Below are 15586 nucleotides of genomic sequence, written 5' to 3'. Positions count from 1 at the left end.
ATGAGGTCAGTCACAGTGCAGATTTATAAGTGCCCTATACCAGGGCCGAAACTAGAATATCTGTCACCCGGTGCAAGTCAGTAATTTTGCGCCCCCTCCCTTCCCGTACCTGGATTTTGTCCTTGCTCCTCCATAAGGCAGTGCACTAGTCAGATGTCGCTGGTGTATGACTTACATTATTTCACACACCATAATGCCCATTACACATTATGCCACACACTGTAATGTCTATTACCAAAGTGCCACTTACATATTTGCCCCTGACACCATTTTATGCCCCACAGTAAGGCTTCTAATTACTTTTAAATTACCTGCTCATTGTCAGGGGTTTTATGTTCATTAGCAGGGGTTTCATGCTCGTTGCCAAGGGTTTTCATGCTAGTTGCCAGGGGTTTCATGCTAATTGCCAGGGGTTTCTTGCTCGTTGCCAGGGGTCTCATGCTCTGGTTTTTATGCTCGTTCCCAGGGGTTTCATGCTCGTTGTCAGGTGTTTCATGCTCATTGCCAGGGGTCTCATGCTCGTTACTAGGGGTTTCACGCTCGTCTCATTGACAGGGGTTCCACACTCATTGCCAGGGGTTCCATGCTCATTGCCAGGGGTTTCATTCTTGTTGTCAGGTGTTCCATGCTCGTTACCAGGGGTTTCATGCTCATTGTCAGTGGTTTCACGCTCGTTGCCAGGGGTTTTATACTCGTTGTCAGGGGTTTCACGAGAGAAGATGCAGCAATCTGCATCTTCTCCCGGCAGCGCCAGCGTTCTCGGCACTTATGTGCTGTGCGCTGGCCTAACAGACACTAGAGGTCCAGTAGGACGTCTAGCATCTGTCTCCTCCTAGGCGGCGTCCATTTTTGGAGGGACGTTTTCAGCAGATTCCATGAGGACAGCAAGTCTGCATGTAATCTGCAGCCCCCAAGCCACCGCGCCCCACAAGCCTCCCCGCCCCCAAGCATCTACGGGGGCTGAGTCAACCCTTCAGCACCCCCTCAAATCCAGCACCTCTAGCCCCCCCTCTAGTTGCGGCCCTGCCTATACAGTATTGGGAAGCATATACATCTCTCTCTCCCCCTCTCTATCAATTTACTGTTAGAAGGTGGCTGGATGTGCTGTCTGGGGAGTAAGTGGGCGGGGCATCAGATGACCGGAGCTTTGGTTCACTTCGTGGGACACAGCTGTGGATGGACATGGGGCTGGAGCTTAGCGGTGGACGGTGCGGAGCTTAGTGCGGCCGGAGCTTTGGACTGCATGTAGGCGGAGTGTCAGGCGGAGCTTCAGGCGGCCCCCGATGGGGTAGGGTGTTTGGTTGATTAACGAGGTTTCGGATCTGCTGGCCCTCCCGGGGGGAATAGTTGGGGCATTGGAATGCTGTTGGAGTGACAGGAGAAAAGTTTTTTCTCCGGTCTGCACTGCACTGAATGGATCCTGTAGGCCTATTTTAATGTGAGGGCCTGGAGCTGTAGCTCCACCCACCCCATTGTTAATTCGGCCCTGCATGCCATGTCGTAACTCGTTACCGCGAGCATCTTTTCGGGTGCCCTTTTACATTCAGATGCATCATATTCGCATATTGTCTTTTACGTTAAAGTGTCATAGTCGCTGACACTGTAATTTAGCATTTCGTATGCAGATTAGGGATGTGCGCCGGACCATTTTTGCCGGATTTGGATTTGGATTTGGTTCTAATTCGTCGTCCGGCTTTGGATTTGGATTTGCCAAACTGCGGTGACTGGCTTTGGATTTGGATTTGGATTTGGATTTGGATTTTTTTACAAAAATTGACAAAAAAAGCTAAAATCACATAAATTGGTCTTTTTTTTCTTCCTAGAGTATTATTAACCTCAATAACATTAATTTCCAGTCAATTTAGACCATATCACAGCTTATAATATTGTTTTCAACATTATTGGCCAAAGGTTGCAGTGAGCTGACTGGTTACTAAGCGACAAAGCAGCGGCACAACGACACAGACACCACAGTATAAAGCACATCTATGACACATTGCCACACAGCAGTGGCAGAAATGAAAAGTAGTGCACCCACCCAGTGGGGTACGGCCAGCAGAGTCACAGTACTTGTTTACAAAGTGGGCTACGGCCCTAGGAGTCACAGTGCACAATCTTATTAGCATTACACCGCACATAGGGCCTGATTCACATTACACCATAAAGTAGTGTCTCTTATTTATGTTACGACACACAGTAGTGCCCCTTTTACACAATGCCCACAGTAGTGACCCTTTTACACAATGCCCACAGTAGCGGTGTCCCTTACACAATGTCCCCCAGCAGTGGTGCCCCCTATGCAGTCCCCTTAGTAGTACGGTCCACTATGCAGTGCCCCCAGTTGAATGCTCCCCAGTAGTATGCCCCCCATTAGCAGGCCCCCCCAGTAGTATGTCCCCCATTAGCAGGCCCCCCCAGTAGTATGCCCCCCATTAGCATGCCACCCAGTAGTATGCCCCCCCAGTAGTATGGCTCCCCCAGTAGTAGGCTGCCCCAGTAGCAGGCCCCCCCAGTAGTAGGCTGCTCCAGTAGTAGCCCCCCCTGTAGTATGGGCCCCCCCTGTAGTATGGCCCCCCCTGTAGTAGGCCCCCCCAGTAGTATGGCCCCCCCAGTAGCAGGCCCCTCAGTAGTATGGCCCCCCCAGTAGCAGACCCCCCCCAGTAGTATAGCCCCCCCCAGTAGCAGGCCCCTCTGTAGTATGGCCCCCCCAGTAGTATAGCCCTGCCCAGTAGCAGACCCCCCCCAGTAGTGCAGACCCCCCCAGTAGTATAGCCCCCCCCCAGTAGCAGGCCCCTCTGTAGTATGGCCCCCCAATAGTGCAGATCCCCCCCAGTAGTATGGCCCCCCCAGTAGCAGACCCCCCCCCAGTAGTATAGCCCCCCCCAGTAGCAGGCCCCTCTGTAGTATGGCCCCCCCAGTAGCAGACCCCCCCCAGTAGTATAGCCCCCCCCAGTAGCAGGCCCCTCTGTAGTATGGCCCCCCCAGTAGTATTGCCTCCCCCAGTAGCAGACCCCCCCCCAGTAGTGCAGACCCCCCCCCCAGTAGTATAGCCCCCCCAGTAGCAGGCCCCTCTGTAGTATGGCCCCCCCAGTAGTATAGCCCCCCCCCAGTAGCAGACCCCCCCAGTAGTGCAGACCCCCCCCCCCAGTAGCGCCCCCGGACCTTTGACAAGTAAAAAAAAATAAAAAATAAAACTTACCTGTATCCCCGCTCCCGCGCCGTCCGCTCTGTCACACGCTGAGGAGGGAGCCGGAAGACGGAGCTCATGTGTGAGCTCCAGCCGGCTCCCTCCGTGCAGCAGCCAATGAGAGTCGGTGTGACTCTCATTGGCTGCTGTAACAAACACACAGCTGCCGCTGGCGGCTGTGTGTCTGTGTCTGTGTAGGGCAGAGCGCTATCACTGCGCTCTGCCCTACACGCGAGGAGACCTGATGTCGGATTCTCTAGTGAGAATCCGACATCAGGCGGCCGCCGTTCGGCCCCGAACGGGGATCCGAGTCAGGCGGTGAACACCCGAACAGGGTTCGGGTGGACTCGGATCCCCAATGTTCGGAGCGGTTCGGATTCCACAGAATCCGAACCGCTCATCTCTAATGCAGATACACCCACAGTCGCACACAGAATATAGGCATGTCACATATCATTTTAATCAGCAGACGCTGCTTGTGCATCCTATTTGCATCGCTTTGTGAATACGATATTTGAAGGTAAAAAGTCTTATGAAAAGATGCTTGGCGCTACCAAGTAACATGGTTCTCACACGTTATGTTTAACGTGACTTGCAGTGCACAGAGGTAAGATGTATGTGAACACTTCTGTAATAAACATTATTATAATATTGGTTATTGATTATTATACATTATTAAATGGTCAAATTAGCATATTTGCTTCAAAGTTATTATATAGATGTGTCCTCATACACCTCCTTTTTGCGTCACATGGTGTGAGAGCTTGGCACGCCATGCTCTCACGCCATGTGACGCAAAAAGTGCTGCGCACTGTTCTTAATTTGTATATATTGTACTAGATACTTAGGATTAGTTTTTTTGGAATTAGTATAAAGACACAGATAAAGCCTAATGATACATGGCTAGGGTCACTCGTATAGGACCTGTCTTTTGCTTTTTTAAACAGACTGCATAATGTTTCCTCAGTTTTGCGTCTAAATTTGCCTATAGTGTACCAGGTACATAGGATTAGTATTTTGTAGCAAAGGAAATTATATAAAGTTGCAGACTAGGCATAACGATGCATGGCGCAGTATCGGACCTCTCTTTTGCCTTTTACTCTAGATTGTGCACTTTTTTCTCAATTTGGCATCTTAGGGGTAAATTTACTAAGAATCGAGATAGGTCGAGATGACCATCTCGGGTGATTTATTGATTTTTTTCCTGCTTGCAAATTTACTAAAGGTAAAGTCGGGTGAGTTAGAGAGAGATTTCTCTCATCTCACTCGTAAAATTCGGGTGAGATAGCAATCTCGAATCAAATCACCATCGGGCCAAATCGGAAGTACTTTTCACCTAAAACATACATCTCTCAAATTTACCAAAAATCGGGATGACAAGCTCGGGTGAGATAGGAGCAAACTCTCTGTCAAAATCACTTTTCAATCTCTCAACCCCTTAAGCTGCGAGATGGTCAGAAACATACACAAATCGGGGGGCGTGGCTTGGAAGCCGAAGGGGACAGCTGCATGGAGTCGGGGCTCCGTCAAACCTGAGCCTGCTGAGACAGTTCCTCCGGCCGTGCGCGGTGCTTCCCGGCTTACCTACCGCCACAGACCATCTCTGCCCCCTGGGCGGGTGTTCCTGGTGCCTAGCGGGACTCTGGCTCCCGGATTCGGGCTGCCGGATCTCGCGGCCTACTGCAGCCGCGGTGCGTGGTGCTGGGTTCCGGCCCTCACCTCCCAGCTCTTGCATCGCGCCTGTTCCGCTGCCAAACCTCGCGGCGCTGGCTCACCAAGAATCAGCTGGTGGATCGCGAGCAGCGAGGGGAACATACGGGGACGCCGCTGGACGGGTCCTCGCGACCGCACACCACAACTGCAGAGGGCAGACGCTTGCTCCCTTCAAGACCATCTTACAGACGGCGCCATTTTGCAGACACAGGAGACAAGGTACTGTGTATTACCAGTTAAAGCCTTATACTGGTGAGTGTGCAGCTGCTTGTAACCAGAAATTCTGCAACTCTATACTTCTTTTAAGACCCCAGCTACAGCTGATGATATATTTGGCAATACCTATATACATATCCTTTACTCTGGGGAATTGTTGCAGTGTCAGCTTCTACCACCAGATGGTGCTCCAGCCCTATTCTTCAAGTTACTTCACAATCATTTGAAATGTAAAGGATTTCCTGTCTGTGATCACAGCCATTTCTAAGCAACATACTCCTTAGTATTATCATAACCTGGTGAAAATTAGGTCCCATCTCTACATGGATAAATTCATGGCTCCGCAGCCCACCCCCAAGGCAAATCGAGCCAGGGGTAGTAACAAACGTACAGATCAACCTACAGACTCTGTGGAAAACATGCCACATACACATAGTTCTGAATCCGCTACTACCCATAACACAATAAGCCCGGTTCCTGCTCCTCTCTCATACGCAGAGATAGTTAGAGCCATTAAAGAAACAGTGGAACCACTACTGCAAAATCAAGCGGATAAATTCATGGGAGCACTGGCGGATATTAAGACACAAATGTCTTCTATCTCACAACAAGTGCATGAGAATGAAAACAGGATCGGAGTCAACTTTCATGATCTCTCGGAACTAAAACAACAAGTTGCTACCATGTCGACCACTCAACAACAATTACTATCCAAGGTAGACGATCTGGAAAATAGGTCCAGACGCAACAACCTGCGACTTCTGGGTCTTAAGGAAACGATTAAAGGCACTGATCTCACTAAATTTCTTCAAACCGATCTCCCTGAGCTACTCGGCATCTCGGCTGAACTGAATAATTTTGAGATAGAACGAGCACATAGATTAGGTCCCTTTCGAGATTTTAACACCACACGCCCTAGAGCTGTTATCTTCAAGTGCTTAAATTTTCGTCACAAGGATCTTATATGGTCAACTGCTCGACAGAAGGGCCCTCTTCAGTGGGACGGCCAACGTATTCTCTTGTTCCAGGACTACTCCGCGGAGGTTGCCAGAGCACGCAGAAATATGTCCCCTGTCTGTTCTCAGCTCATCAAATCAGGGACTCGCTTCGCTCTCCTTTTCCCAGCTAGACTTCGCATTTTCTCATCTCAAGGCCCTAAAGATTTCACAGAGGTTGCTGACGCCCAAGCTTTCCTTAATGAAGAAAAAGAGTCCTCAGATCCCTCCACGATGGATCATAATGACTGATTCAGGGAAGGTGTCCCATATCTATTTTGATGCTTTTATCAGGTTTTACCTTACTCTTCAAAATATGTTTATAGTCCGATTTAGGATTATACTTACATATATATTTGTGATGTTGCTTTACAGTTATTATTAATATTACTGTTTTTTTTTTTTCAATAGGCTGAGATCAATGACCATAGTTTTGATTATATGTTTGCATTTGACTTGCAATCTTTGCACATATGTGTTTATTTTTATTTTCTTTTTACGTCTATGTCTATCTGTCTATTTGTTTTTTTACATTGTATGAATCACGAAGCTCATGACCTTTATAGCTTATTTATGACTCACACTAGGGCCGACATTCATATTATCATGAACCTGCCTAGTTCCAACCGGTATTATGGGGAGTACATTAACATTTATGCTACACTTTTTTACTATTTGCATTACCTAATTTCCACATCTTGCGATGCCTTCCCACCTTAGGTTTTGCACCTGGAACGTCAGGGGGATTCACTCACCAGTGAAAAGAAAGCGCATACTGACATATCTTAATAAGCTTAAATCCGATATCACTTATTTGCAGGAGACTCATTTAACTCCCACAGAACACGCCAAGCTAAACACACTACACCACCAGGTATTGGCGTCATCATCATATGGTTCTAAATCACGTGGAGTTGTAATCCTAATACGCAAGGGTGTTCAGTTTGATATTCATTCTTCTGATGTAGATCAAGGGGGCCGATACATTCTTATGGATGTTACGCTAGACGGCACTAGATATTGTTTATGTAATGTTTATGGTCCCAATATATATTATAAATCTTTTTTCCTAGGATTGATTAACAAATTATATTCTTTTGCAGATTCTAAGATTATTTTAGGGGGTGATTTTAATCTGGTCGCTTCCCCAACCTTGGATAGGAAAACTCTATCTCATTCCTCCCCCAAACAACCAAAAATAGGTTTAAATTATATGGCCAAAGAATTGAATTTATTAGATGTGTGGAGAATGAGACACCCCACTGATCTGGAATATACGTACTACTCAGCCACCCATAACGCCTTTTCTAGGCTTGATTATTTTTACTTATCTAACTCAATATCCCCAATGATTATTGATACATCGATTGAAACTATAGCTATTTCGGATCATGCACCGGTGTGGGTGGATGTACAGGGGAAATTCCTTTTGGGTTCTCACTCCCAGTGGCGATTTCCGGCAAAATTAGCCTCATCTCTTAAATTTAAGTCGATGCTAGAGTCAGCTTGGGCCAGTTACGAAATGAACAACCAAATACATAAAGATAACCCAGGTTTATATTGGCAAACTGCTAAGGTGGTGATAAGGGGGGAAATTATCTCCTTTATGACAAAATATAAGGCTGAACAGGACGCCACTTATAGATCTGCACAGACGGCCTTAACATCTGCATTTCAAGCTCTAAGAGCTTCACCCTCACCGGTGACTAGAGCCGCATATGGTGAGTGCAGGTTACACTTTGACCAAGTCCTCACTCAAATGGATGATAAATATGTATATTCAGGTAAATTACATTTCTTTAGATACGGCAATAAACCTAGCCGACTCTTATCAAATATGCTGAGAGGAACCAAGCCACATAATAACATTGCAGCGCTCAAAGATGAAAGCTCTGTCATACAATTCAATGGCAAAGATATTGCGAATATCTTCTTCCGTTATTACCAAAACCTCTACTCCCAAGACCCAATAGATATCACTAAAAAAGAGGCTTTTTGGGATTCACATACTCTGCCACAGATTTCATCTGTACAGGCTGATATATTGATTGGCAAAATTACACATGAAGAGGTAGACCAAGCTGTTAGATCTCTCAAGACGTTTAAAGCCTCAGGCCCAGATGGTCTGAGTGGGGAGTTTTTCAAAATATTACGTCCCCAAATCACAGAGACTTTAACCAATGTATTTAATTCTATAATGGATAGTAAAACAATCCCTCACTATTTTAATTCGGCCATTATAAAAGTTCTGCCGAAGTCGGGTAGAGACCCCCTTTTGCCTTCGTCATACAGACCAATTTCTCTACTTAACGTAGACTATAAATTATTGACAAAAATTTTAGCAGAGCGGTTGAAGTCGATTCTCCCGTCCATCATACACCCGGACCAAACCGGGTATTTGTGGCAGAAACTCTGTCACAAACATTAGGAAGGTCCTTACGGTGCTGCAGTCTCTGCATATGGGCGAGTCGGGTGATCCCAGGTTCTTGCTGTCTTTAGACGCAGAAAAGGCGTTTGATCTGGTAACCTGGGATCACCTGTTTGAGTCTCTGCGTCGGTTCGGCATGCCCACCCTTTTTGTTGAGATCATACGATCCTTATATACTTCTCCCCTTACTCAGATTCTCACTAATAGATATTTGTCACCTGTATTTTGTACACAGAGAGGGACGAGACAGGGTTGCCCGCTCTCTCCACTTTTGTTTGCAATTGCGCTAGAGCCATTGGCGATAGCAATAAGACAGGAAACAGAGGTAAAGGGTATTACTATCAGAAACCAAACATGTAAGTTGTCTTTATTTGCAGACGATATGATGCTTTTTATATCTGATCCCCTACGATCTATCCCTACACTTCTGGATCTAATTAACACGTTTGGATCATTTGCAGGTTATCGCATCAATGTGAGTAAATCTGAGTTGCTCCCTATTGATGCAGCTACTTTTTTAGCTACACATCCCCACATAGCCTCTCTTTTCACAATTGCAACACATAAATTAAAATATTTAGGTATATTTATACCAGCCCAATTATCCTCCCTATATGCTTTTAATTTCTCTCCATTGCTAAATAGATTAAACTCCCAACTCCAGAATTGGAAAGATCTTAAACTCTCTCTACTCGGACGAGTAACTGTAATAAAGAGTGTGGTGTTCCCGAAACTAGCCTATCTTTTACAAACTTTACCCATTACTTTAACAAGGGCGGATGTACTGAAGTTTACGCAGATCTTCTTTAAATTTATTTGGCAGTACAAGAAACCCAGAATGCCGCGTTCCCGAGCTTATTTACTGAAAAAAAATGGAGGGCTGAGCATCCCAAGCATCTCTGCCTTTGCAAAGGCTGCAATATTCCGATATATAACTGACTGGCTATTACATACCGACCACTATACTAATCCTGACTTGGAGGAAGCGTTATTTCACCCATATGCCCCAGCAGCCTTGTTACACACCCCCAAAATACACATTCCTAAGATATTTCGCTCTAATATTTTATTCTGGGACACTTACACTACGTGGCTGAAGGTTAATACACATCTGGGGAAAAATCCTTTTTCGTCCCCGTACATCCCCTTATGGGGTAACCCATGTTTTCCCCCTTCACTTGACATTCCTCTTTTTAAAATGTGGAATCAAAAAGGAATCATGTCCATCAAAGATGTATTTGATCCGGGTGGCAATTTGTTCTCCTTTGTACAATTACAGGATAAATATGACATCCCTCGTACACAATTTTTTATGTTCCTACAAGTACGTCATTTCATTCAATCCTTAGATAATCCTTTATGGGTCTCAGTTAACACAGACACAATGGGTCGCATTCTACTTTTATGTCGCTCAACCAAATTCAGAATAGCTCATTTATATAAATACCTGATTGAAATTCCTATACATGCTTGGGCAGCAGTTGCGGAGGCTTGGCACACAGAGATACCCGAATTGTGTGACTTGGAGCCATTTATTGTGAATCTGGATTGTGTTTTACCCTGCCTTAAGTCAGCGAGACTTCAAGAAATTCATCTTAGAATTTTAAATCGTACATATATGTCTCCGGCCCAACGGAGACATTTTGTGCCACTGGAGGAGGGAAATTGTGTGAAATGTGACTGCTCTAATGCCTCTCTCTCGCATAACTTCTGGTACTGCAGAAAGATCCATAGATTTTGGAATAAAATTGTGTACTATCTAAACAATACGATACATCTTAAATTATCCAAAAATGCGGCAGCTCTTATTTTCGCAGAATTTTCAATATGGGAGTCTGAGTCCTCCTTGGGCCCATGGAAACCTGCTCTGAGAGTCATGGTTACAGTAGCTAAACAACTTATCCTTAATTATTGGATCTCGAAATCAGCACCCACACTAACGGAATGGAAAACTGCGCTGCTGGAGGTTATTTATGCGGAGAGACGTATGGCTATCTTTAACATCGAAAGAGGGGTGCGGATTTTTTCCAAAAAGTGGGAACCATACATACAATGTTTACCGGTCCAGACTCAGAATAACATATGGAAAGTCTTTGATCACACGGAATGGTTTATACTGAGAAGTATCACTTAAAATTATCCCTATTGTTGCTATTTATATGTCTCTCTCTGTGAATCCCCCCAGACAAGGTATCTCTCACCTTTTGTTAGTGATTTCCCCTCTATTTCATATTTCACCTTTCTTTCTTCTGTTTCTTTTATTACTTTATTCTAACTCTCCCCTTCTTCTAATATAATCCTACATTGATGTAGATTATGTTGATGTAACGATTGACTGATATACCGAAGCTGATGTGATAATTTGTTAACTCAAAATTCAATCGCTGCTTATACTGGCTCTATAAGTTGTATAGTTTGAGTGATACCGATTGTATATTTACTTGCATTTCTATACGGTGTACTATATCGATTTTTTTTTTTTTATACAGTATTTGTAATTTTGTAATTTTCTATATTATATTATATTCAAGTACTTTGTTTCTTTGTACTTTGACATAATTTCAATCTATATTTGTACTACTTTCTAAAAAAGTTTGAAAAGATTAACAGTAGTTTGTATATTGTTTGTTCCAAGAAACAGACTAGTCGCTTATCAGATCATTTTATTTTACTTAATTCTTGGATTGTGCAATGTATAATTGTTTTATTGCTGTTCAATAAAAAGATATTTAAAAAAAAAAAAAAAAAGAAACATACACAAATCAGCTTGTCCTGGTTCTTAATTTACAGGGAAAAAAAAAATGTGTAGGGTTCTATTGTAAATTACGAATCATTTTTTTTTTCTCCGTATATTTAAAACCAGCTCTGTCCCTGCTGCCTGTTGCTGGTTCGTAATTTACAGTGGAACTCTACACATTTTTTTCCCTGTAAATTAAGAACCAGGACAGGCTGGCAAGCCCGAGGCTGGTTAGTGTATTTTTTACAAGTCTTAACACACAAGCAGCAAGTACATATCTCACTGATATGTGCTGGCTGCTAGCTCCGTAGAGATTTGCAGAGAGAAAACACTGCAATCTCGGGTGATTAATCTCCTGCAAAACAAGTTACTCGGGAGAGATATCTCGTTCTGCTTCACCATCGGCGAGATAAATCACTTTGAAAATCGGGACCATCTCGATTCGAGGTAAATTTACCCCTTGTTTGCTTAAATTGTACTAGGTACTTAGGAGTGGACTGGTGTTTTTGCCGTTGCTAAGTGCCAAAGTCCCTGGTGAGCTAAACATGTCTATTTGGCACGATTGCAGAATAGGTGATTGTGGATATTAATATTGGCAATAAATTGCTGACTTAAACAATTTCTGATTATGGAATTCAGTGTCATTTTAGCCTTGCTTTTATAGTGCTATTATCAGATCTCTTTTGCTTTGAGCTTTTTAATATTTGTTTAATTAGATTATCAACTGTATTCCTAAAGGAGAAAAATGAGACTTATAAGTACTGATTATGTACCGTATCCACACCAGCCAGCAGCAGCTCACAGACACTGCCGTACACCTCGGGCAAGGTCAGTTTACCGCTGGACAGCAGGTACGTCAGGTATTCTCCCTGCACCGCCTCTCCTTTCTCCACCCTGGATTGTATCTCACTCATCTTCTTGTCAATCAGCTTCTTCCCTAGGTGGGAAAATCATGAGGTTATAACTTATAACTTATTATACTGTCTTCCTGCAGTACTGAAATAGAAGAATACAAAGAAGTGGTAGACAATATTCTGCAGACATCCTCTAAACATTTCTCAGATCTCAGATATAACATAAATAGAGAAATATAGGAGTCATCTGCAAACTTGCAGCACAGTGCACTTGGAGATCTGTGAATAACACTATTGAGTTGACTGTAGTGAGTCTTCAGGCACCAGGAGATGAGAGGATAGCATGGCAGACTGAGAGGAAGCACTAGGCACCAGGAGATCTGAGAATAGTGCAGCTGCTGAGTATAAAGATACATGGCACCAGGAGGTTTGGAGATGGTACAGATGACTGAGGTAAAGCACTAGGAGTGACAAAGGAACAGGATTCCAAACTGGAAGTACAAGGATCCCAGGAAGCCTAACGGTCTAACTGCAACTAGCATAAAATAAAGTTCTGGCAATGGAGCAAGGCCCAAACTAGCTTCGTATAGAAGAACTGATTTGTATTGGGTGGCAGTGGCAGTATGATGTCAGTGGTCATCTGACCATGGTTTTCAAAGGGACTTGTAATTTAGCTTGTCGCTACCAGAGGGAGAATGTCTGGAGGAAGGACCAGCAGCCGCACCGGAGAAAGTCACAGCCAAATGTATTATCTTCCCAATGGTTTACATTAGATCAAGACAAAATGAAGAGGTTAGGTAAGTATTTATTATGGGCACAGAATTTATAATTTTTATGTTGGCAAAAACAAATTGTTAGTTATAGAGGTATTGTATATTTTATTACTGATGGGGCATTGAATATATATTTTCCTATGGGGGTATTATATGTTTATTATGGGAAAATTGTTTTTATTTCTTATGGAGGCAACATTGGTATTCTATAAATGCTATGCTATAACCCAGCTACTCCAAAGTAAGAAGTTCCAAACTAGTACAGAGCACACAGGATCAATAGCATTTCTAGGAATTCCTTTCCTTTCACGGGCAGCCAATCAGGAGCAGCCTCTTTTCTGTGATTGGCTGAGGGTGTAAGTATGGATATATTACATATATATTTACTTATGGGGACATATACACAAACATGATCTCAGGGACGGTCCTCATACTGTGAGGAGCACAATTTATGGAATTCCAAGCTTATCGGATAACAGATAATCGGAGCTTATCGGATAACAGATAACACAGATAACCTGTGTTAACTCTTTGCCATTTAATTTATACTTGTTGCATACTTAATTCATACTTACCAAAATCAAATACATTATCCCAACCTTCAATATAACGACTCCAGTAGGGCAGGATTCCCCTTGTCCACTCTGGAAGATAGGTCACGTATACTGAATTCTTGAACATTTGGCCAATAGAATCAATAAACTTCTGGGTTTCTGGGGGAATCTGTTTCTCTAGACAGCCGATTCGGGTCTCAAAGACAATATAGGAAACTCCTGAGAGACAAGAGAAACAATATAAAAGATAAAGCTACTTATAAACAATGAAAAAGTTTGTTCTTGATTTGTCTCTGAATTACTATGATAACCAGGTGTGTAACTAGCTGTGGCCATATCTACAGGAAAATTATTTTTGGGTAATGGGGAAAGGAACTCCACTCAGCCTTCTTAGTATGTGTTGCAAAGGTACTGAAATCTCTAATCAGCTGGTCAGCACATTGCTGAAATCCCCTCACCACTGTGTCACAGAGCTGGCACTTAAGTCGCCATGATGTTAGTAACACCGCTGAGAATATCGTGAACCTGTCCTCAACTAACATTTTCTTTCTGATTGTGGACAGGGACATTTTTATCAGGGGGAGCAGGTGTGCAGTTTCTATGTGGGCCCTTCCCCCTGGCATTGGTTCCTGTCCTGAGAAAACTCGGACACTTTGCCAGAATCTACTGTGCTTGCGCTTTTTGCTAGGAAAATGGAATCAGTGCTATTCACCTTGTGTTTTCTGCAGCGATGGCCAAAAGGTATGTATAGTCAATGGATGCAGGGTTAGCAGAGTGTCGCCCCCTTGATTTAGCACCCCACACACTGTAACCATTATAGATAAGCCACTCAGAGCTGTAACATGGGCTCTGAACGCCCTGTGCCAGCCCTGTCCTCTTTGCGCATGATGTTTCGCTGAAGGTGACGGGGTCGCCAGCACCTGGAACTACTGCAGTGCCCAGAGCGTCTTCAAGACGCTCCAGGCAGCTGTAATTATGACAGGGTACCAGCCTGTAGTGTCTATCAGCAGCGACACTGGCTGCAGGGTGCCATGCAGAGTATATTTATGTGGGGTTAAGAGTATTTGCCTGGGGTGCAGAACAATTAGGCAGAGCATTTACATGTGAGGTACAGAGACTAACTATGTAAGGTGAAGATTATTTCAGTCTGGGGTGCAGAAAATTTCAATATGGGGTAAATAGCATTTTTATATTGGGTACATAGCAGTTATGTGTAGGTGCAGAACATTTATATGCAAGGTACCGATTATGTGGGTACAGAGTATTTCTATCATGCAGAACAATTATATGTTGGGTACAGAGCACAGTGCATTTATATTTTATATATGGTCATATTGGGGGTGCAGTGAATAGCTATATTTCATAGTAGATTTATATATGGGATGCAGAGCATTTATATTAAGGGATTAGGGTGCAGTGTTATGTGAGCATCTATAATGAGGGATGCTGAGCATTTGAATTGGGTGGACTACTATGTATTTGAATTAAGTGACGAGGGGCGCTGTACAGTTATATTAAGGGTGCTAGGTGGCTAGATTAAGGGGTACTGCATGGTTAAATTAGTGATGCTGGGTGGTTAGATTAGTGGTGCTGGGAGGTTAGATTAGGGGGCCTGGGTGGTTACATTAGGGGTGGTTTAAATTCCTGTGCTCCTTGGCTGTCTCTCTTTTTAGGGACGCTGCCAATTCAATTGAGGTATACGTACACTTCTGTTCCCAACAGGGTATCTTTATTCTTCTTGTTTAGAATATCTTGTTTTGTACCTGAAATACTTCTATGCATAAAATAGTAAGTCCTAATAATACAGATAGTGAAAAACTGCACTCATTATATAGAAAAAAAGGATTTGTACTGCTGACTTGGGAGGTCAATTCTGCAAAACAATCTTGAGAAACCAAGAACTGTCCCTAGAATGAAAGGACGGATGCCCCTAAGAATTCTGGTTATTGTGTGTTTGTCACTTCCACTGATTTACTGTATTTCACACTGGTATTGTTAATACATTACCATACACCATTCCAATTGTAACCAGTTTTATCACCTAGCATAAATAAACTGTAGTGCTGGATAAATTCTCACTATCCATGTGAATGTCCTGACGGCATCTAAGTAATGGTAAGTGTATATGG

General features: G+C 43.6%; 1 protein-coding gene across 1 annotated transcript in view; it reads right to left on the bottom strand.

Annotated features, from left to right (window-relative positions):
- Positions 1-15586, bottom strand: part of CYP27A1 (cytochrome P450 family 27 subfamily A member 1) — a 142667-nt gene that overhangs the window by 70765 nt on the left and 56316 nt on the right. The window contains exons 4-5 of the mRNA XM_088472354.1: positions 13479-13676; positions 12050-12213 (exon numbers count right to left, since the gene is read on the bottom strand). Coding sequence (XP_088328480.1) covers positions 12050-12213; positions 13479-13676 — 362 coding nt within the window. The remainder of the gene's footprint in view (positions 1-12049; positions 12214-13478; positions 13677-15586) is intronic.

The sequence above is a fragment of the Taudactylus pleione genome, unplaced genomic scaffold, assembly GCF_031769625.1.
Source record: "Taudactylus pleione unplaced genomic scaffold, aTauple2 ptg000122l, whole genome shotgun sequence".
NCBI classification, from domain to species: Eukaryota; Metazoa; Chordata; class Amphibia; order Anura; family Myobatrachidae; genus Taudactylus; species Taudactylus pleione.
Note: the sequence above shows the minus strand (reverse complement) of the source record. Positions and strands in the feature narration are given on the sequence as shown.